The 20,249-nt window shown below is 51.0% G+C and overlaps 10 protein-coding genes across 16 annotated transcripts; 4 read left to right on the top strand and 6 right to left on the bottom strand.

Annotated features, from left to right (window-relative positions):
* Window positions 1–1,178: 1,178 nt before the first annotated feature.
* On the top strand, window positions 1,179–2,318 carry H257_17972 (hypothetical protein). Its single transcript, XM_009846951.1, has 5 exons — window positions 1,179–1,336; window positions 1,405–1,513; window positions 1,594–1,758; window positions 1,829–1,940; window positions 1,999–2,318. The coding sequence occupies exons 1-5, from the start codon at window positions 1,206–1,208 to the stop codon at window positions 2,139–2,141; spliced, it is 660 nt and encodes a 219-aa protein (XP_009845253.1). The 5' UTR covers window positions 1,179–1,205; the 3' UTR covers window positions 2,142–2,318.
* A 204-nt stretch (window positions 2,319–2,522) lies between these two features.
* On the top strand, window positions 2,523–3,795 carry H257_17973 (hypothetical protein). Its single transcript, XM_009846952.1, has 2 exons — window positions 2,523–2,892; window positions 2,951–3,795. The coding sequence occupies exons 1-2, from the start codon at window positions 2,544–2,546 to the stop codon at window positions 2,971–2,973; spliced, it is 372 nt and encodes a 123-aa protein (XP_009845254.1). The 5' UTR covers window positions 2,523–2,543; the 3' UTR covers window positions 2,974–3,795.
* Window positions 2,870–3,768, bottom strand: H257_17974 (hypothetical protein). The gene is made up of 3 exons (XM_009846953.1): window positions 3,545–3,768; window positions 3,385–3,497; window positions 2,870–3,330 (listed from the first exon to the last, which is right to left on the bottom strand). The coding sequence occupies exons 1-3, from the start codon at window positions 3,736–3,738 to the stop codon at window positions 3,008–3,010; spliced, it is 630 nt and encodes a 209-aa protein (XP_009845255.1). The 5' UTR covers window positions 3,739–3,768; the 3' UTR covers window positions 2,870–3,007.
* Window positions 3,796–4,514: 719 nt separating the features above from the next.
* On the bottom strand, window positions 4,515–5,278 carry H257_17975 (hypothetical protein). The gene has a single exon (XM_009846954.1). The coding sequence runs from the start codon at window positions 5,089–5,091 to the stop codon at window positions 4,651–4,653; it is 441 nt and encodes a 146-aa protein (XP_009845256.1). The 5' UTR covers window positions 5,092–5,278; the 3' UTR covers window positions 4,515–4,650.
* A 311-nt stretch (window positions 5,279–5,589) lies between these two features.
* On the bottom strand, window positions 5,590–6,575 carry H257_17976 (hypothetical protein). The gene has a single exon (XM_009846955.1). The coding sequence runs from the start codon at window positions 6,528–6,530 to the stop codon at window positions 5,715–5,717; it is 816 nt and encodes a 271-aa protein (XP_009845257.1). The 5' UTR covers window positions 6,531–6,575; the 3' UTR covers window positions 5,590–5,714.
* A 338-nt stretch (window positions 6,576–6,913) lies between these two features.
* On the top strand, window positions 6,914–7,653 carry H257_17977 (hypothetical protein). The gene is made up of 3 exons (XM_009846956.1): window positions 6,914–7,311; window positions 7,366–7,434; window positions 7,491–7,653. The coding sequence occupies exons 1-3, from the start codon at window positions 6,965–6,967 to the stop codon at window positions 7,612–7,614; spliced, it is 540 nt and encodes a 179-aa protein (XP_009845258.1). The 5' UTR covers window positions 6,914–6,964; the 3' UTR covers window positions 7,615–7,653.
* Window positions 7,654–7,792: 139 nt separating this feature from the next.
* Window positions 7,793–12,873, bottom strand: H257_17978 (hypothetical protein; the record flags this gene model as incomplete). Its single annotated transcript, XM_009846957.1, has 4 exons — window positions 7,793–9,539; window positions 10,147–12,452; window positions 12,511–12,613; window positions 12,661–12,873. 4 exons carry the CDS (start codon window positions 12,871–12,873, stop codon window positions 7,878–7,880), a joined length of 4,284 nt encoding a protein of 1,427 aa, XP_009845259.1. The 3' UTR covers window positions 7,793–7,877.
* Window positions 12,874–13,422: 549 nt separating this feature from the next.
* Window positions 13,423–14,122, top strand: H257_17979 (hypothetical protein). 3 transcript variants are annotated; one of them, XM_009846960.1, is made up of 3 exons: window positions 13,423–13,877; window positions 13,932–13,957; window positions 14,002–14,122. In XM_009846960.1, the coding sequence occupies exon 1, from the start codon at window positions 13,438–13,440 to the stop codon at window positions 13,855–13,857; it is 420 nt and encodes a 139-aa protein (XP_009845262.1). In that variant the 5' UTR covers window positions 13,423–13,437; the 3' UTR covers window positions 13,858–13,877; window positions 13,932–13,957; window positions 14,002–14,122. The 3 variants fall into 3 exon arrangements, with proteins under 3 accessions (XP_009845262.1, XP_009845260.1, XP_009845261.1); XM_009846958.1 differs by having other exon boundaries at window positions 13,423–13,957; XM_009846959.1 differs by having other exon boundaries at window positions 13,932–14,122.
* Window positions 14,123–14,422: 300 nt separating this feature from the next.
* H257_17980 (hypothetical protein) lies at window positions 14,423–16,685 on the bottom strand (the record flags this gene model as incomplete). Its single annotated transcript, XM_009846961.1, has 9 exons — window positions 14,423–14,435; window positions 14,501–14,627; window positions 14,688–15,106; window positions 15,217–15,395; window positions 15,458–15,554; window positions 15,607–15,753; window positions 15,795–16,162; window positions 16,208–16,362; window positions 16,418–16,685. 9 exons carry the CDS (start codon window positions 16,683–16,685, stop codon window positions 14,423–14,425), a joined length of 1,773 nt encoding a protein of 590 aa, XP_009845263.1.
* A 770-nt stretch (window positions 16,686–17,455) lies between these two features.
* On the bottom strand, window positions 17,456–20,185 carry H257_17981 (hypothetical protein). Of its 5 annotated transcripts, none has more exons than XM_009846962.1 (9): window positions 20,026–20,185; window positions 19,916–19,963; window positions 19,784–19,875; window positions 19,626–19,731; window positions 19,100–19,564; window positions 18,897–19,046; window positions 18,363–18,843; window positions 17,762–18,005; window positions 17,456–17,698 (listed from the first exon to the last, which is right to left on the bottom strand). In XM_009846962.1, the coding sequence occupies exons 1-9, from the start codon at window positions 20,160–20,162 to the stop codon at window positions 17,499–17,501; spliced, it is 1,923 nt and encodes a 640-aa protein (XP_009845264.1). In that variant the 5' UTR covers window positions 20,163–20,185; the 3' UTR covers window positions 17,456–17,498. The 5 variants fall into 5 exon arrangements, with proteins under 5 accessions (XP_009845264.1, XP_009845265.1, XP_009845268.1 ...); XM_009846963.1 differs by having other exon boundaries at window positions 17,456–17,717; XM_009846966.1 differs by having other exon boundaries at window positions 17,762–18,084.
* Between the last annotated feature and the right edge of the window lie 64 nt (window positions 20,186–20,249).

A 20,249-nucleotide genomic window follows, 5' to 3' on the forward strand; every position in this document is an offset into this window, starting at 1 on the left:
CAAATCTCCTCATGTTTGAAACCGTTCGGGGAATATGTGCACGTTAAAATTCATCATGCTTTTGTTTCGTCATATTAATTTGCCTACAAATATCAAATCATGCCAAATCGCAGTTGCTTCATATGTAAAATATAGCCCTTGAATTATATTTTCTTTCTATGCTAAAAGCTCAATATAATAAGATGGTAATCGCAAGCACTCAGACTTTAAAAATTCGACAAAATCTGCTTCAAAAACCGTTCGGATGATTGATGCGTTACCTTAAGCGTGAAGTTTGAGGTCGCCACGAAATGAAATTGACGTAACCGAGATATATCGGTGGTATGGTGAAATATACTGCAAGCTAAGGGCTGGTCTGGATACCACCTCATAAAATTATGCCATAAACTGTTTTACTGTTAATAATTCTGCAGAAATCTCCCAAAGTCTCATATCCCATGAAAAAAAGGAGAAATGAAGTATCTATAAGTATATAAAGTTGTCTGGATGCCAGTTGAATATGGAAAAATTATTCGATTTCCGATTGAAGTGCAAGAGTTCAACCTGAACACAAACCTCCATAAAAAGTTGGACCAAATCGGTCTATTTGATTTATACCATCAAACACCCGATGCTCAAGAAAATTGTGGCATTAAGTTTTGAACTTTGGTGGTATCCAGACGCATAAAATCTCGAAAAATGGAACTTTTCTTCGAAAAACGGCCATTTTATGCCATTTTTTGTGGCATCCCTGCACTAAGCGAAATATAGTGAAAAAAATATGAAACCGCAAAAAGGTGGAACGTACTTGGACAAAGAACCATGGGAACGAATTCAGGTTCGATCTCAGTACTTTCTACTGTATCGATCAATGTTCTCCTTCTGTCATGTGCACCCAAGGTTCTACAACGGGTTTTGGGATTCGTATACTGGTACTACAAAGGAGTTTACTGTACTGCCCCGATTATGTATTGTATTACCGTCCCGATTATGTATTCGTTCAAAAAAGCTTGGGTCGCCAACTGGCAATCAGGCAATTGCCCATATTTTGAGCGATGGCGAACAGAATATCGTGGATCTAATGGCATAATTTGTGTCGTTTCGACGTGAGCCAATCAGAGAACTGCGCCCCTGCGGGCACGCTCCTGTGGAGGCCATCAGTTTTTAGCCAATGGCATGTCCGTCTTACTTTTCCACTTTGGTCTCACACAAGCGACGACACCATCATGGACGCGTTGTTGGCCTCGGAACTGTCTGCTGAAACATTGGCTGCGCTGCAAGCCCACTTGGCCGCGACTCAAATCGCCGACGAGTCTGCAGACGACGAAGTGTCGGAGGACTTTCGGCTGTCTCAATTGTACGAGGCCTACGCGAGTAGCTTCTCGAGTGAAAAGCCGTTGTGTCTAACCTTTGTGTTGGTCATAGCTGGTACGACGACGTAACAGGTGAGGCACTGGCTCGCGAGGCTTTGGAGATGAGCAAAGGTGGACCAATTGCCTTTTTGAGTACTCCTGCCGCCTACAAGGCGCTCAAGGTAGGTCAGTTGAATTACTGTATGTATCCAACGGCATTCTGTATACGCTGGTGGCAAGTTTACATGCTCGCTTCGTTTAGAAACTCGAACCTGAGCGCAAGAACGTGTACATTTTCGAGTATGACCATCGATTTGGCCAGAAATACGGCGACGAGTTTGTCTTTTACGACTACAATGCCCCGCTCGACGTGGACGCAAAGTTTCACAACTTTTTCGATTATGTGCTGGTGGAGCCTCCATACTTGGTACTGTATATATATATATGTACACCTACCTCCTCGATTCATAGTGTAATTGATCGCGTTTGGAGGGTAGACGGAACAATGCATGAAAGGATTTGGGGAAACCATGAAATTGATTTCGCGCGAAGTTGTACCGACCGACCATGGCAAAAAAGTTATGATCACCCCCAACGTCTTTATCAATTGTACGTGTCTAGCAAATGGATTCGATTATTGTAAAGTATATTCATGTAATTTGTGCAGCTGGAGCATTGAAGGAGGCCATGGCGGACGAACTGGGGCTCACTCCAAGTGGCTTTGTGCCGACGTTCGAGTCGAAATTGTCCAATCGGCTCACGACTTACGTCAACTACTCGTCGGAACGGTTTGGCAAGTACGAAGCGTGAAAGCCTCTGTGTCGACGAGAGTGTTCACAAGTTGTTTGTTTGCATAAGTCCCGTGAGTTGCACGACCCATCTCCGTTTGTACTCTCATTTTAGTCGAGTTGCTTACTTCGGACGATATCGATAACGTTAGCCATAACTTAGTCTCTATAAGTTACTGTTAGTATCAATGCAATCACATCATATGCAACGAGTCAACGTGGCATCGCAGATCGAACTTACAACAAACTCCGAAAGAAAAACGTGAGACTACGAAACAAAAAACGCCGCGTTTTACTGTTAAGAGTAACTGTCGAATTTATTATTACGACCTTTCCTCAATATTACTACTAGATAGTATTTGATTGGCTCACGCACTGGACGAGCCGTTTCAAAACGATCACCTTTGCACTTTTCAAGGCCGTGATGGTCGACATCGCCAACAGCACGGATGGGCAATGCTCTCCACGGAAGAAGCTCATGCAAGCCCAGCTGAGGGATCGGGAGCTGCGGGAAGAAGACAAGGAGTCGACGAGTGACCTACCTGGCGCCAAAGGATCAAAGGATAACGACGACATGGACAAAGATGAAGTCGTCCCAGTTTTGAACCAGAAGCCTTCGTTTGGCACGACCGTGTTAAGCACCCACGAGCAGATACAGCTACACATATCCCTTCCAAATCACGCGGGCGCCACGCCAAGGTTGGCACGCAAAGTGTCCGAGAACTACATTCGCGGGGTTCTGGGAGAAGCCCAAGCCAAAGCGACTGTGCGAGGTAACTCCGTCGATGATTGTGAATTTGTTGACGATGATGGTTCACGATGTAAGTGTAGAGTCGCAGGAAGCGTGTAAATAGCCTTAAACGACACAATTTGCCACATAAAATATCATTACTGCGCCTTCTTGGCGGCGTCTAGATCGGTCTCGAGGGGCTTCATGGTCACTTTGCCAAAGTTCCAGCATAGAAGCATCGACACGGCACCGATGCCGCCCCATTTCAGGATGTTCGAGATCGATCCTACGTGCGCAGCCAAGATCCACGTCTCTTTCTGCATCGACTTGTTCGGTTCGAACGTTTGCGCCGTGTAGATATGCGCGGCATTTTCGAACGTGTCGAAGATCGCGGCTAGGAAGGGCAGGTAGATGATCAACGGCTCGTGGGGCCCGAGGCGGCGGTGGACGAGTAGGAGGAGCAGCGTCAAGAAGTGAACGTCTGTGACATTGAGCAGATGAGTGAGGTCATGGCGATAAGAGATGGCAAGTATACATGTTGGAATGAACACAAACAAGTCCACGAGTTCAAAGTACACGTATTGCTGGCGCACGGCAGGACCCATCCATGCATACAGCTCAAATAGGTCTTGCGCGTCGTAGCCATACCTAAGACAACAGTTAGCATGGGCCTCTGAAGATGGCATCCTGGTCACCGAGCATCGGGTATCGGCAAGATGGCGGTTGTTGCGAGGTTATGGTCGAGTGCTGGGCCATACACGTTGGTAGCAAGGAGCACCTGCAGGAACACAAACACTGCGACTTGGGCTGTGGCGAGGACTCTGATGCGGAACGTTGACTTGCTCACATACTCGACAAAGTTGGCCGCCGACTCCATGATGCTCCCCATGGTTCGTGGAGAAATCCGAACAATTCTGAGGCGTCAACCTACTAACTTACATTTTAGTTAACGTAACTATTTATTGTATTATAGAAGTATTGACATTTCGCAAAATATTTTTCATAACAAGAATAAACTAAAGTAATTGGTGTAGTACAGTAGTATACAAGTAAGCTTGGACGGTTTCATTTGGACAAAATATGTTCCCCTTATGTAAGTCCAATACAAATGTCAAGTATGTATGACGGAGATTACTATCTGAACGGTGTCCGCAAAAAAAGTGCTCATATTTTGCCCAATTCACGCCTTACTCCAGGTGCAAAGCAAAATGGCAACGCACAACCTGCCAGCTTTCGTATCGGCACTTGTGCAAACACTTGAAGGTCGACGCATTCCCAATGCACCAAGTGAGGTTGATCACGTTCCGTACTCCTCCTCTCAAACTACCATACAGTAGTCTGGTAACATCCCACAGGTATCTCCACTGTCCACTGTCCAAATCTCCCTCAGGTTTTCTGGCCTCATTTTCTCCTCCTCATTATGACAATCAAAACCCTAGCTACTGCTGTGTCAGGACCTACCGAGTATGTCCAGGCTGCTCTTAACCAGCGTCGACGGCATGTATGAGGTGGACGCCATGCTCTTCAGATACACAGCCACGCTGGCAGGGTCAGCTGGCATGACCCTCACGGCATGCATCGTCGTGTTCCAATGGGACAAGGTCAAGCGCGACGCTGGCTACGGAACCATGTTCATGGTGTTCTTGTGCTGGTTCTTATGGTCCTCCACCACCCTCGTGCGGACCGTCGTCGTCTTTCTCAACAACAGCCTCGACACCCTCGAGCACGACACCATTCGGCACATGACATTCCTCACCGAGACGTTCTTCAACGCGATTTCGATGTGGCTCATCGCCGCCGCCTACGAGTGCCAGCGGCGCGCCTTGACGCCGCGGACCACCGAGCGGAGCCATCGTGTGTGTCTTGTTGCATACATGTCGGTGATTGGTGTCCTCTCGATGATGTTTCTCGTGTCGTTGGTCGTGCTCGATCGCAGCGGCGCTACAGTCACTGGGTTGGACGTCGTCGATGCCACCGAAGCCGAACCGGTGGCGGGCGTCGTGCTAGCCAGACTCTCGTGGTTCACATGGAGTTTGCGGTGCGTTGCCGTGGGGTACCCCGCCCTGGTCGCCCTCTGGCTCAAACTTCGCCGGCATCGACTGCAATTCACAGGGCTCCCCAAAGCAGTGTCGTGGATTGTGCTGTTTTTGTTTGTCCTGAACACCCCGTACTTGGTCATCGACCCTCTCTTTGTCGTGGGAGTGCTAGACCCCTCTGCCCATATCCGCATCTTGGGCCTCATGAAGACCTTTACCTACATGAGTGGCATAGCCATCTCATTCGTCATGGGGTTTGCCGTAAGAGGGTTCGATGCATTTTACAACTCCAAGCCTACTCCTAGCACTAGCCTCCACCGCGACCTCTTTGTGTTTTCAGATCGCTCAGACGCATACGCTTAGGCAGTAGTCCTAGGAATATATATATAATCGTGTTCATATCTTTATGTGTGGACACGATGAATTTCCATTCGACTATTGTCTCCCACAACTGCCCCCACGTCTCCGTTAAACACACCACCAAGTAGGTACAGACTATGTACTGTACAGTGTAGGACTATACATCTCGATCGCTTCTGAAAGTGGAGCCTATGGGTCCTAGTAATTATCCTAAAATTTGGGCCAAATCTATCGATCGATTCTTTACACTGCAGTTTCTTAGTCAAAAGATGTCCTGTGGTGGTTGGTATCACACTAATTGAAGTCGCACACTAATTTGACGTTGATGATGGCTGATGTGTCGATTCATTCTCCATATCGCTCCAGTTTAGAATAAACACAAGAATATCATAGCATCGACAGTTCTAACACGTTCGGTGCAGTCTACTGCTGTGTTCAGGGGTGCGATCTTACATTACGGCCAGTTCAACTAACGAAGGAACTCGACGACATGCATGTGGTTGTTCGCCATGGCCTGGTCCATGGCGCGGACAGTTCTGGGGAATCCACGGTGGACGAGATATTTCACAATTTCCAAATGGCCATAGGCGGCAGCAGTGTCGATCAAGACGGGGTTGTTGAAGGCTTCCAATTGGCGGTCGATGAGCCAAACCAGCAGCTCCAGGTGGTTGTATTGCGCTGCGAGGTGGATTCGATTTGGATGGAAGGCCCCAATCGCGATTAAACATTCCGCCGTCGCGATGTCGCCCCGCTGGACTCCAAACTCCCACGCGTCCGCGTCGAATTTGCGATCGGTGAGATGGTTGTGGATGAACCAAATGGCGTCGAGACTTCCTTGTGACGCAGCCCATCCGATGGATCGTGAAGAGCAGCCCGTGTGGTTGATTTGGACCAAGAACCCAAGCACAGGCAGTTGGTTGGTGGAGGCGGCAACGTCCCACAACAGCAACGTCGGGGACAGGTATTCACTTTGGTGCAAGCACTCGAGAAGGTGTAGGTCCCCAACGTAGGCCGCATGGAGCGCGAGGATGTCTCGTGTATGGGGGTGGTAGGATACCCAGCGATGGACACGCTCCTTGTACGAGTGTTGAACGAGGTACGCCTGGAGGACGTCGCTGTTTCGACGCAGCGTCAAGTGGGGAAACGTACAGAGCTTGTGGTGGATGTAAGGTCGGCCCAGCTTGCGAAATGCCAACGCCTCAAACGTGCGTCCGTCCTGGAATTGACCGATGCTGGCCATGACATCAGGGATGGAGAATAACGCGCCACTTGGTCCTACTACCATGGCGTATGACGTTGCCAATTTGACACTGTCAACAATTAACGTCGGCTCAGACGGGATCTGGCTTTGATTTGCTCGTCCCAACAGTCGACTGCAATTCCCTACATGTTTCCCTTTCAAATATTAAGCTACATAGTTTGTATGTAAAATATAAGGGACATTTGAGATGAAAACGAGCGAATGTACTTGGGCTTGAGAATTGTTCGTCCACAGCAATGATGTTCCATTCGTCAATAAGAATGGATTACTTGGCCAATCGCTGTACTTGAGCTATTATTTGCATTTCTTTACTGTTGTAAGTTCACATTATGAATTAAATGTATGAATATTTGTATGGAATCTGACAGAATAACTATTTTATGATCGTATTTTTATTCACGAAATGACTAGTATTTGTCGACAGTGTGAAACGGCTGTAACCGTCTACGGGACGACGGATGGACCTGTACTACCCCGGTCTGGATGCACTGCCGACATTACATGAAGACATCATCGACAAAGACACGCCCCACTTGGAGACCGAGCGATTGAAGCGAGACCTGGCAGCGATGCTGGCAATGGACGCCACTGCCGCCAGGTCCATCCACTCCCAATCACCTCAGCACACAGCCATCCTTTCCGACGAAACGACTGCTGGCGCCATTAAACTGCAGTCTTGGTGGAGGCAACGTGCCGCTCAACACCAGCTAGCCACGCTGATGCTGGAGAAATTCGAAGCAGATGAAGCCAGGCGACGGATGCGAGAGCAGCGGCTCGTTGAAGACACCCTCCAACTGCTCGACCGGTGAATAAATTTATGCAATACATAGCCATAAACGGTAGCGTCACCCCACTTTAGGTTGGCGCTGCAGACACACCTGACAAACGAAGCGTATTTGGCCAAATGTCGGAAAAACCACCAGAACCGGTCATAGCCACTTATCTATTCATGATGATCCACCAGACTGATTCATATTGATGTAGTGTGGCGTATTCTATCCAATGCTTGTACCGTCGGCACTCTGCGAAAAAGCGACCGACGACCTCGGCGGCCTTAGCGACGCCTACCTTTGACGCGAGTGCCTTCTTCCGTCCAGATAGCAGTTGAACTGGCCATGATTATACAATACTAGTACTAGTTGCCCTACATCTCTGTGATTGATTTGATCTTTGCTAGTGATCGCTATTAGCTGGCTACGAGTACAACAGTAGCTAACCAGTGCTACTTCGTGATCCAGCAGAATTGCGCAGGACGCCTCGTCCCGTTCGCTGCTGCTAGTGTTGTTGTTATGGTTGGATTATATAATTCTACTTGTCTATGTGATTGTTTTGATTCTTGCTATTAGCTGGCAACCACTCAGTCTACAGTAGCTAACTAGTGCTACTTCGCGATCCAGTGGAATTGCGCAGGGATGCCGTGGACGCTTCGTCCCATTCGCTGCTTCTAGTGTTGTTAGGGTTGTTGGATTTGGCAACAACCAAGCCACTACTGGCGTTGGTTGGGTCCTTGATCGCTCGTCGGGTTTTGAATACGCCATGGCACGTTCGGCATACTCGCTGGGCGTCCGTGACGGGCTTGCCATTGGACGACGTTCGGCCTGGAAACTGAGACGGGAACCGATGGAGCTCGACAGAAAACGCGGCGCACTCGGAGCAGCAGATGCGCGCGCAGTGCTTGCAGTGGTGCCGGCGATGGGCAAACCCGAACGGCTTGGCGCACACCATGCAGTTCTTTTTGTCCTTTTCGCTGATCCACAGCGGCGGCAGCCGGATCGCATCCAGTAGCTTCTTGAGCTTAACGTTGTCCCGCTGGGCCAGCTCCACGACGCGGACTCCGTCGCGGTCGGTCGCGTTGAGCTGGGCACCGGACCGGATGAGAGAGCACGCAATGTCCATGAGCTCTCGGTCGACGGCTACATGGAGGATGGTCGATCCGTCGACGAGCGCGGCGGTGGGGGCGGCGCCGGCGTCCAGCAAGATGTCGGTGATCGTCGGGTCCGTCTGTCGCGTGGTCATGATGTGCACGACGAGGGGGGTCTGCTGGCGCTGGTTGGGGACATCCACGACCGCGCGGCCGCCATATTGGAGCAGAAATTGCACCAGTCGTGGGCCGTTCTTTCGGTCTTTGGCCACGGCAAAGTGAAGCGCGCTGTTGCCGTTGCGGTCTTGAACTGTCATGAGGTCGTATATTCGCTTGGATTTGCACAGTTCATTCACGACTGTGTAGTGGCCCTTTCGAATGGCCACGTGGAGAGCCGTCTGTTGGTGCTTGGGCTCGCACACGAGGAGGTCGCAGTGGGCCCCACACAGCGCCTTGACGACGTGCAGATCCCCCCGGTCGGCGGCGTCCAGCAGCGCCGTCCGTCCGGCGTGGTTAACCGCGTCTGGATCCGTCCCCGCTTCCAGCAGCATCCGGCACACGTGGGCGTCCGTGGCCAGATGGAGCGGCGTGTTGCCGACGAGGTCGGTTGCCCCCAAGTCCGAGTCCCAGTCGATGAGGAGCGCGACCACCTCGAGGTTGTGATGCATCGCGGCCGCATGCAGAGGCGTCCGCCCCGCCGAGTTCGTCGCGAGCACACTCGCGCCAGACTCGAGCAAGTTAAGCACGTCCAGCTCGTTGGAGCAGTTGGCGGCCACGTGCAGCGCCGTGTCCCCCGGCATCTTTTCGACTGGCCGCGGCGGTTTCTGTCGGGTGGTGGTGCTCGTGTAGCCGGTGGCATCGCGCGAGTAGTCGCCCCCGCTGCGGGACATCAAGCGGAATTTGGACCCGCTGCCAGCCGTGCCTCGAAGTACCAACTCTTCGTCGCCGTCGGAAGAGGCCAGCGACGGCCGAAAGTCCCCAGACAACCGACTTCCAGACGACATGCGCTGGAGCGAACCAGTAGGACCTTTGGCGGTTTGGAGTTGCTGCTGCTGCTGTCGCACACGTTCAGCTTCTAGCCGTTGCTCAGCTTCTAGTCTTTGTTGCTCTGCCACTCGAATGGCTTCTCGTCTTCGATGCACCTCAAGAGCAGCAAGGTACCGACGGGTATGCTAACCATAAAAATATGAATATATTATAAATGATTTGCCATCACTACGTATCCCAATTCTGCGCGATTCGTCAAATCAATCACAACTGTCGCTGTGAAATGCTAGTGGCTTTCCCGATTCCGCAGCAAGCACAAAGTAAACACGAAAATATAATGTAGCCAATCCGCGCCAAGCATTTTTAGATGGACCAATGGGAGCGAGTATCGTGATTCGCTGGAACCGGGTCTGGAAATCATATCAAGAAAAATCTATACATATTGTGCTTTCGAGTGAAATTTCATTGTGTTGTGGCGTGGTTTCTCGTTGGAATTTAAATCGATTTGATTGGCTACCTCAGATGATCTCAAAATTATTAGCCAATCAAAACTTTCTCAATGAAATTCAACAACCAATCAGATCGATTGCGGATCGGTTTGGTCGGCGCAACGATTCGATTGCACCCCCTCCCCAAATTTGTATCAAATCGACAATACATGCCATCTCGTTTGTGTGAAAATATATACTAGTATATATATATGTGACGTGGTCCACACAGTGTGGTGATGACGATGTCACAGACCCGACTAATACCCCATAGAACCAATATATATATATATATATTGCATACCGTTTGCATACACAAGATGGCGGCCAAGGCGCGGCGGTGCTGCCGTTGGGCTAGACATCGGCGCCACAGGCTTTGAATCAGCACGACAAACTCGCCATATCGTTTCGCCAGCTGCGCTTCCACATACTGAATCGCCGTTCGTCGGAAAAATACCTTGGTCTCGCCCACTTGCAGAGACGATGACGAAGACGACGCTGTGCTCGATGGTTTGGCATGCGGAAGTCCCGCGGACGGATCACCGTCGTGGCCATCCAGCCGGAGCGTCTGCACCAACAGCGCGGCGAGGGTCGCGGCGGCGGCTCGGCGTTCGGGGGGCGTCGACGCCAGTTCATCTCCGCACGTGTCCGGAATGTGCTTGAGCATCCCCCCCGGGGTGAGCGGTCGATATCGCTTGACAAACTGGGCGTGGGTGATCCGGACGGGGAACCCCGCGCGGTTGACGCGCACTGCTTCGAGGACGCCGCCGGCCTCGAGCTGGTCGCAGATGCGGCGGAAGTCAAACACAGTGGGTTTATTCTTATCGTTCGGTTTCAGACATCGCACGTATGCGCACTGGGTGTGCTGGACCGTGTCCATGAGCTGTTTGAGCTGCCGTCGGAACGTGCTGCCGACGCTGGCGGATGCTTTCGAGATGGCCATCGACGACGGCGATGGCTTCAAGATGCCGCCCCGCGTCGACCTAGCCGCGCTGGGCGAATCGGCTTTGCTGCTGCTTATAGTTCGCAGAAACCCAAAAGATGAGTGGCGCACCAAGGCGGCGATTTCCGCATGCAGCGTATCCTTGTTCTTATCACAGAAGCCGAATGTGTGATACGAGACCCATCCTGCGTAGTGGTGGATGGCAAACATGTGGTTGGCGCGATCGGCATGGCTCGCCCGAAAGAAGCTCGACGGACACGCCAGATCTAGGGTCTTGGTGGTGTGCCGTTTGGTGGCTTTTCGGGCAAAGTTTTCGTCGCTGCCTTGGGGCACGATGCATTCTTCGTCTAGCATGTGGAACAACCCCATGGGTTTCTTCTCGAGCAAGTCCAGGCACGGCTGGTTATCGGGGAAGTTGATAAAGCTCCACTGAATGCGCTCCCGTTCATATGTGACTTGCTCTTGGCGAAGCACAGTTGCATTGAAGTGATGCTGCAGGGTTTCATTCGCATAGTTGATACACAGCTGCTCAAACGAGTTGGTTGACAGGTCTTCGAACCCAAAGATGTCGAGCACGCCAATAAACCCCGCGAGGTCGCCGTCGCCGTCGTGGTCGATCGTACTGTTGATGCGACCCACGAGGTACTCAAATAGCTTCCCATATACGTACCTTGCCAGCGCATCTCGGTGTTGCTCTGCTACTTCGGGAAGAAGACCCAGCGTATACCATTCATCCCGCGCTTGGATTTTCCGCGTGGTGAGGGCCACCTCGAGCGCATGCCGGTCCACGCCAAAGAAGGCGGTTACATGGAGCTCCGCGGCGGCGCTCGTCGGGTCACTCGACGCCAGCATGGACCCCTCTTCATGGTGTACGTTGTGGGGGGGGGCGTGGAATCTGAGGTTGCCAACATGGAGGACGTTTGCCAGCGTGTACAAGACGTTGTGCTGGTCTTGGTCGTCAAACTGCATCGTGTCGAATGCTTCGCGTAGGCATTCAAATTGGTCCTTATCGCTCACGCCGTCCTTGCGCACGACGCAGTCGCTTTGGTTGAGGTAGTAAAAGTACGCGGGGGGGTACGTTAAGCCCCATTTTGTTTTCCGATCGTCATCCAGCCCCGCCAAGAGTTCGTAGAATACGTGGTAGTTGCGCTCCTTTGGGGCTTGGCTGGTCACTCGAACTGTTTCAAGGAGATATGTCTGGATGCCGGCGCCGATAAGCAGCCCCCGATGGCTACTGAACTGCATCTGGATGAACTTGCCGAACCGACTCGAGTTGTCATTGCGGATCGTCCGCGCGTTCCCAAATGCTTCCAAGATCGGAGATGACGACAGCACCTGGGACATGACGTCGCTCTGGTTGATGTTGATATTGCACATGCTTTGGCTTTGGGACACGGCCGCGAGGTACTTCATGATGAACTTGGTGGTCTCGGTCTTGCCTGCGCCAGACTCGCCGCTCACGAGGATGCTCTGGTTCTGCGGTCGGCCCGTGAGCGGTGCCGTGAGCGATCGGAAGGCGGTGTCCGCGACCCCAAATACATGCGGCGGCACCGTCGATTCCTCGTCCCCCAACGCTTGGAGCATGCCATGACGGATGTACGTGCGAATCAACTTGTCGCTGTAGATGCCGAGATCTTGGAACGGATTCACGGCCAAGAGAATCTCGCCTAAACTCATCCATGGGAATGTACGAACGTGGATGGATGACAATTCTATGAGACATACCCGTGAGGGTGTAGATTTCGTTTTGCTTGAATCGTTCGTTCAGGGTGTGGCAGATGCCAGGTTCGTGCAAGTTGGGCAGGCGAATCAAGTCGTCCACCAAGTCCTAGTTGTGCATCATGCCCATGCAACTGAAGTGTATGGATGATGTACCATGTCGGCACTGTTGGCGAGCTTGACCGTGTCGTCTGTGCCATCTTCAACTTTGGCGACATCGACTTGGCGGGATTCGACGCCACCGCGCGCATACTCGTAGGTGATGTCGACATGCGCCCCGTCGCCGGCATCGTCCTTCTTCACATGGCGGATCGAAGCTTGGATCCACTCGTCCTTGCTCTTGACCCAGATGCCGACGCCAACCTCCATCGCACAGTGCTGACAACACACCAGGTGCATATACTCGTGCCCGATTTGATTGGGTCGTATGACGGATTGTCGAAAACGAGCCAATCAGAATGCGATACACCTGGCCTCTCACCCAATTTTTATAAATCGGTTTCAAGTCGCATACAAAGAACGTGTTTGTAATTTATTTTATTATGGGGGCACCGTTTCACATGAAATTTCAAGTACTCGATGGGTATTACGCACACAACTTGCAACGCTCTGGACCTGTAGACACTGAAGAACGCTATCGCTCAATTGGGTGGTCCGCAGCCTCTGTCGTCATGGGGATACTGCGATACTGTATACCTTTACCACCCCACCACCAGGTTTTGCTTTTCTCGACTTTGCACTAAGCAGCGCGATCAAACTTTACCGAAGAATCATGAAAACGGATTCTCATTGGTCGACAATATGACCTTTTATGGAAACGGCAAGTTCAAACAAACTGTCTATATTTAATACTAGTACCGTGGAATATCAAATCATAGAGTTGTCACAGATTGGGGTCGCTTTGCATTAAGATATTCCATTTGAAAGCAGCCGATGCGACACTACTTTGTCGTGATGATGATGGCGGCGGCGGCCGCGGTGGGACTTGCATCCGTGGAGGGATCGTTAGTGCATGACCGTAATGTGGGAGGTTTCCGACAAGTGGACCCTGATGACGACAACAAGGGCGACTTCTTCACCGCCACGTCGGACAAGGCGCACTATTCGAGCTCCAACGACCCGTTTGTGTGCGTGACGTCCTTTGACAAGGTGCTCCAGCAAGTGGTGTCGGGCATAAACTACCAATTCCACGTGCACGGATGCGCTGTGGATGCTCCATCCAAGGCCAAGGCGGACTGTACCTGCGGAGATCGACCCATCCAAAAGTTCGTCATCGAAGTGTACGCACAAGCGTGGACCCAGACGTACAAGGTGACCAAGGTGTCGACTGTTCCCCAGCGCCATGAGTTGTAGCAAGCGTCCTTCGGCAATGGGTTCGTCATTGTGTGTTGGAGAGATATGGCATTTAACTTCGCTTTGCAATCTAGTCCATGAATCGTGGCCCAATACAGTAGTACGTACTCCTTCGTCCCCATGATCTTTCAAACCCACGACTAGGACGAATTCACGCCACTCGACATGACAAACGACGCTCGACACGTGATGTGGATTCATGATGCGATGAATAAGACAAATACTCGTCTAATCTCCCTATTAATAGCACTAATTTACCCATCGACATGTTATTAATACTATATCTTTGCGGCCAAACGACGTTATAGTATTATTGTTGGCAATAGTACCTCTATAACTGCATACGAATAAGACAAGTACTATTACTTCTCACAGTCACTTGTCACCTGTTTATTACTTCAACGCAACATGGTAACCTGCCTAACAGTATGTATATATTGAACCCAGCCGACGTTCAAGTGTCGTTGATTATACCGTCCTCTATCGTATACGAAATCGCATTTTAACGTACGAGATGATACTACTGAATGAGTGTCGGGGTGGTCGTAGTGATGCAAGGTCCCGCTTACAGCACTTCGCTACAGAGAACGGTCAGCATACGTTTCCACATACACATAATCATGAACAAGGCAGACAGACGTACTAAGCCGGGCCTCCGCCGCCTTCGGGCACGGTCCAGTTGATGTATTCTTGGGGCATTTTGATCGAGCAGCACTTGCAATGCACGCAGTTTTGCGCGTTGATGACCAATTGGGGCACTCCATTCGCCCCTACACATCGACTCGTGTCAACCACAGTTTGTTGCATCCCGTGAATCAAGATGGCCGTACCAGCTTCGCTGCCATCCGTGTACTCGTACACTTTGGCAGGGCAGAACCGCTGCTCGGGGCCGGCAAACACTGGAAAAGATTCCGTCGACGGCACGCCTTCCTTGCCAGCCTTGATGCGCAAATGTGACGGTTGGTCGGCGTGGTTGGTGCCGCTGCGTTGCAAGTTGGACAGCAAGTCGAACGTGAGCACACCATCCGGCTTGGGGTAATCGATGGGCATAAAGTCCTTGGCTGGTTTGGTTTTGGCCGAGTCGGGCTTGTCGTTGCCGAGCGTCCACGGCTCCAGGCCGTTGAGGATGAACGCGCTCAAGCCAGAGTACAACACGCCCGGAAGCGCGCCCCAGTGGAACGACTGGTGAGTGTTGCGCACCTTCTTGAGCTCTTCGTACACCCACGAGTCTTGAATCGCCGTTTCGTAGCTACAATATATATATATATATATATATATGTCAAACCAAACACGACTTGCTAGGCAGGCAGTCACCTTGAGATATCGACCACCGGCTCGGCTTGGTCAATCACACTCGACACTGCCACGGCCTCCAACCCCGTCGACGTCAGCGCCGCGTACGCGGCTTCGGCCGCCAACATGCCCGACTTCATGACCGTGTGTGAGCCCTTGATCTTGATGCTGTTGAGGAAACCCGCCGAGCATCCAATGAGCGCGCCACCGGGAAACGTGAGCTTTGGAATGGCATGGTACCCGCCCTAGATCAATCGATTGGTTCAGGATTGTTTGGTTCCAACACTTGAGTACACTGACGACGTACTTCGTTCAACACGCGCGCTCCATACGCAATGCATTCGCCGCCTTCCAAATGGCTGCGCACGGCAGGATGTGTTTTAAATCGCTGGAATTCCTCGTACCTAAGACAGTGCCGTTAACGTCGTTTTTGATTTCCCTCGTGTCCAAACTCACGGGTTCAAGTACGGATTTTCGTAATCCAAGCCCACAACAAGGCCAATTTGCACCAAGTCGTCGTCCATGTGGTACAGAAACGACCCGCCAAACGTCTTGTCCAGCAGCGACGACTGCAGCGGCCACCCCAATGTGTGCTGCACCAACCTACCTGGACCATCACTCTCTTGTTTCAAGAACGGAGGTACCCTGGAGAATGTTTGTCTTTCGGGATGCGCCACACTTCCTTGATGCCGAGACCGTACGTTTGAGGCTGCACATGTTGACGCAAGTTGAATTTCCCCATCACTTCTTCGCTGCACGACCCGCGGCAGCCCTCGCCAAACAACGTCACGCGGGCCCGTAGCTCCATGCCGCGGGCAAACGTTTCCTTTGGAGTACCATCCTTGTTGATCCCGACATCGCGCGTAGCAATTCCGCGCACGCCGCCGTCCTCGCGATACAACACCTCGGACGCTGAAAAGCCAGGGTAGATTTCCACACCCAATTCTTCGGCTTGGGCACCCAACCACCGCGTCAACTTGCCCAAACTGATGACATAATTGCCGTGGTTGTGCTAGATGCATGTATATAAGTCGCATGACACTCTAATGTACTGCACCTGTTGAGGAGGCAGCAAGAAATTCGGAAGCTTCCACGATCCATCCTTGGAAATGATGAGGAACCGATCGTCGGACACGGGGGTGTCGAGTGGCGCGCCTTTCTCCTTCCAGTCCGGGATCAATTCGTTCAATGCGCGCGGTTCAAACACGTTTCCTACACCATCGACGATACTAACTTGTCTCGTTCATGTTCGTCTTCGAGCATGTACCTGAGACTATGTGCGATCCAACTTCAGCGCCTTTTTCCACCACGCACACGGAAAGGTCCGTGCCTTTTTCAAGGCCAAGCTGCTTGATGCGAATCGCCGCTGACAAACTCGCTGGCCCGGCGCCGACAAGCAGCACGTCGTAGTCCATGCCTTCCCGAGGAGCGGAGAAGACATCGTCGCTGAAGTACCGCGATCGAACGATGCTTTGGAGCGCAGTTCGTCCGAGGAGCTTGGAGGAACCCGTGGCGGCGGCGCGGCGCAACAACATGGCTGTGCAATCGAAGATTTGAAAAACTGAAGTGGATATCCCGTCAACAGTTTCGTGTGGCGTGGGAGTGGGAGGTATCGAAGTTCGAAGATAGCATCGCTTGAAGATAGCAGAGCTTGAAGTTGGAAACCGTACTTCGAAGCAACAATTTCACTTGATGTTTCTATGCGTTGAGTACAGCTTCCAACTTAGATGAAAACTCAACTTCAATAGATGATCAGATAAATACTGTATCTATAATACTAGTATCAGTTATTACTGGTACAGTATGTACAATACGGTACTGCATTAGTATGAACAACGGTGCTACAGTACAACTGTACATATTTGTCGTTGACCTGCACCATGATATATACTAGTATAACGTTATCGTGAATATAATTATATTGCTCAACGTTACTTACTACTACGAGTACTACTGTATAAAAATGGAATAGTTAAATATATTGTTCAAATTTACAGTGTTAATTTCATTGGTGCATAGGTACGATAAATACCGGTACGTAGTCCTTTTTGGTATCGTGAGTTTCGTAAAACAAATCGCAGAAAAAGAGGTAAAAAAGTACTACTACGTACACGCCGCCGAATCACGAATCGACGCTATTGGGTAATCCAATTTTGAGTGGATTTGATTGGCTCTTACAGAAAGGACAACTCCACAATATTGAGTAAACAAACCACGCGAATTTTGGAAGTTTATAGCGAATTCACACTACTAGTACTTGGAATCACTTTTTCTAAAAATATCTACTTGGAACAGGCCCTTATGATTAATATTAGTTGATTGTTATCACGTAACATATGATATTACGATTATTTGAGGGTAAACTCGATCGGCCCCATGGCTACAATCTGCTTGAGCGCGTGTTCCATCAACTCTCGCGACGGGTACATGGGCAAGTCAATGCGGTTGAAGCACGAATGGGCCAATGGGAGGCCGCCACGTACGTACGGAATCGCCTTGATCGAAAACGGGCACAGTACACCGTCGCTGCCCGTGAGGCCTTTGAAACCTGCATATACATAATATTCCTATCACAACGGATATTCAATCTTGACGATACATACATACATACCTTGGACAGGCACTCGAGTCGACCCCGTCGCGAATTGCAGGATCTTGGCTCGATCAGGCGACGCCATATTCTCCAATATATCCCAAAACCAATACATTTTCATGCTGTGGTACTCAAAATCACGAAGTACGCTCGACGTGACTGTAAACTGCTTCCAGTCTGCTACGTCGATCTCGGTCACGCCACACAATACCAGCTCGAGCTCTTTATGGTCAAACATGATCAAATAATACTGCGGCAGGATCTACACAATCATTCCGAATTGTGCTGTTCAGTCATATTTGCCTACTACGTACATTTTAGGGGATTGATGAAATCGCCAACTAATCGAGAAAAGGAGTATGATTGGCTACAAAGAATGAAGGTTGCAATTTGATTGGCTAAAAAGATTGATTGATGCATTGAAGTCTTACAAAGATACCTCGTCAACTGAGTTTTATATGAAATGTCAAAGGTCCGGCGATTGTGAGGAAATTTACACACAATAATAAGACAATGAAACAAACCATTCAAATCACTTGGAATCCTCCCCACATTATTCATTCATAAGCTAATGAATATAAACTAAAACCACGTGAATAAGATAAATCATCATGTGTACCTCAAACAGCCCCGTGAGCAAACTCTGGAGCTGCAGTTGGATGCGATCGAACAAGAGGTACTGGAGCATACGCTGCACGTATTCCGCCTGGTTGGCGGCCGTGACCATGATATTCTGGCCATGCGGAACCAACTCGACGACATTTCCGCCTTCCACTGTCACGCTAAAGTCGAGGCACAGCCCGTCCACGTCCAATGTCGACTGGACGAACTTGAGACTCGTGTACATCTGCTTGTCCATGTACAGCATGTCAGTCATAGACAGCGGCGTGCCCAGGATCATCTTGAACAGCGGCACCGTCAAGTGGAACGGCAGCACCTGCTCGTCCAAGATGGATCGCGCCAGCAGCCGACCCACGGCGCGGAACTTTTCCAAATCCGACCGACAAGTCGACGACGGGTTGAGCGTGTACCCGTACGAGTCGGTGGCCACAAATAGCCCCGCCGACGGCTCAAATACAGCCTGCGTGAACAACGTGTACCTACCCACCGTTCTTTTACCAATATTTGTATTTGGAAGAAATGATAATATTACCATTCTCGCTGCAACCCACCGGCATCGATGCCCGCTTCCCCGAGCAACTCGATGCGTGTTCGGGTGCAGAGGACGTTTGGCTGTAGACTCTGGAGCATGTGCATGGACTCGTCGTACAGATGGTGTCGATAAACGCGAAATTTCACATGTCTAATAAGTCGGACCATTCAGCGCACAATTGCCAATGATCAAGTATAGTGTACCCGTGGTCAATGTTGGCTTTGAGAAGCGACAGCAGGGCCACGTATTTGGCCGTGAATGGCTGGTCGGCTAGGTCGACGAGCTGCTGCGTGAGCCACGGCGACACTCTCGTGCCCATCAGCGTCCGACTGGCGTGTTCCACGTCCTCGATTGGATGAAAGCCCAGTTCAATGCAAACTGAGTTGTTTGCAGCCATGTCTAGGTTCAGGGTCGTGGTCGTGGTTTCGGGGAGGTCGTTGTATTCGGAGTGTGTGGCCACCGCTCCTTCCTCCACAACCACCTGAACGAACTCGTTCAAAAAATTGGCTGGATACAATGCGTCGTCAGTCATGTCGAATGGCAAGGTCGACGTCACGACGAAGTAGCGCTCGGCGGGGGCCTCGAGCTCGGGCGGCGCGATGGTTGTGCGGACCCACGTCATGCTGTTGGTGGCTGCATCCAGCACCCGCCTCCATTCCTTTCGCATTCTACATGTTCGAACCACCAAAATCACGCGTGATAACGCCCTATATCGTCCGTAGTACATACACGGCGCTGTGTTGAAGGGGACTGAACTCACTCGGATGTAATACAAACGCAAGCCCGTGGTCGCTGTCCGACGCAGTGACACTAGTGTTTGCAGCGACACTAGTGCCTGCCAGAAATCAAAGTCAGCAAAACGGCGGGTTCGTGATGGTGTCATATACCTCGTTTGGTCTCACACAGCGCACACGCGAGGGTTTCGCGGCCGTTGGCAAACGCGCAGACGTTGCAAAGCCACTTGGACGCGTCCGACTCCCTGCGACAAGTCAGAAGTGGATTCGCAGTAACGTGAGTACCTGTCTGGAATGTCTCCTCGACTTAGACCATTCAACGCGCCCACGGAGCTGACGAACAGACACAGTAAGTGAGACGACCCAACAACGGAGCGGGGTGGTGGTGGTCGTACTCGTGATTGAGCAAGTGGTCCGTGTACCCAGAGGGCGACAAGGCCTTCATACATAGCTTGTAGAAGCTATAGCTGCCCAGAGCTAAGAACGCAGCTACACCAGCACCCACCCCAAGCACCTCCACGACGGAGGTCATAGTGTCTGTCCACTTTCGACGCTCAAATGCTGGGCGGAATTAGCCATCAGCAGCGGATAGTGGGACATTTCAAACGAGTGACCAATC

This window comes from Aphanomyces astaci, assembly GCF_000520075.1.
Source record: "Aphanomyces astaci strain APO3 unplaced genomic scaffold supercont1.129, whole genome shotgun sequence".
In the NCBI taxonomy this organism is placed as follows: domain Eukaryota; phylum Oomycota; class Saprolegniomycetes; order Saprolegniales; family Verrucalvaceae; genus Aphanomyces; species Aphanomyces astaci.

Coding starts and splice junctions, on each gene's coding strand:
- H257_17976 (XM_009846955.1), bottom strand. CDS start 6,530: ATGGTAGTAGGACCAAGTGGCGCGTTATTCTCCATCCCTGATGTCATG.
- H257_17981 (XM_009846962.1), bottom strand. CDS start 20,162: ATGACCTCCGTCGTGGAGGTGCTTGGGGTGGGTGCTGGTGTAGCTGCG. Junction 19,964..20,025: donor GACCACTTGCTCAATCACGA/GTACGACCACCA, acceptor TCTGTTCGTCAG/CTCCGTGGGCGCGTTGAATG. Junction 19,876..19,915: donor CGAGGAGACATTCCAGACAG/GTACTCACGTTA, acceptor GACTTGTCGCAG/GGAGTCGGACGCGTCCAAGT.
- H257_17972 (XM_009846951.1), top strand. CDS start 1,206: ATGGACGCGTTGTTGGCCTCGGAACTGTCTGCTGAAACATTGGCTGCG. Junction 1,759..1,828: donor TGGTGGAGCCTCCATACTTG/GTACTGTATATA, acceptor TTTGGAGGGTAG/ACGGAACAATGCATGAAAGG. Junction 1,941..1,998: donor CCCCAACGTCTTTATCAATT/GTACGTGTCTAG, acceptor TAATTTGTGCAG/CTGGAGCATTGAAGGAGGCC.
- H257_17977 (XM_009846956.1), top strand. CDS start 6,965: ATGGACCTGTACTACCCCGGTCTGGATGCACTGCCGACATTACATGAA. Junction 7,312..7,365: donor ACCCTCCAACTGCTCGACCG/GTGAATAAATTT, acceptor ACCCCACTTTAG/GTTGGCGCTGCAGACACACC. Junction 7,435..7,490: donor CGGAAAAACCACCAGAACCG/GTCATAGCCACT, acceptor ATATTGATGTAG/TGTGGCGTATTCTATCCAAT.
- H257_17974 (XM_009846953.1), bottom strand. CDS start 3,738: ATGGGGAGCATCATGGAGTCGGCGGCCAACTTTGTCGAGTATGTGAGC. Junction 3,498..3,544: donor TTGCCGATACCCGATGCTCG/GTGACCAGGATG, acceptor CTGTTGTCTTAG/GTATGGCTACGACGCGCAAG. Junction 3,331..3,384: donor GTTTGTGTTCATTCCAACAT/GTATACTTGCCA, acceptor TCAATGTCACAG/ACGTTCACTTCTTGACGCTG.
- H257_17973 (XM_009846952.1), top strand. CDS start 2,544: ATGGTCGACATCGCCAACAGCACGGATGGGCAATGCTCTCCACGGAAG. Junction 2,893..2,950: donor AGCCAAAGCGACTGTGCGAG/GTAACTCCGTCG, acceptor ATGTAAGTGTAG/AGTCGCAGGAAGCGTGTAAA.
- H257_17979 (XM_009846958.1), top strand. CDS start 13,438: ATGCGACACTACTTTGTCGTGATGATGATGGCGGCGGCGGCCGCGGTG.
- H257_17975 (XM_009846954.1), bottom strand. CDS start 5,091: ATGAGGCCCAAGATGCGGATATGGGCAGAGGGGTCTAGCACTCCCACG.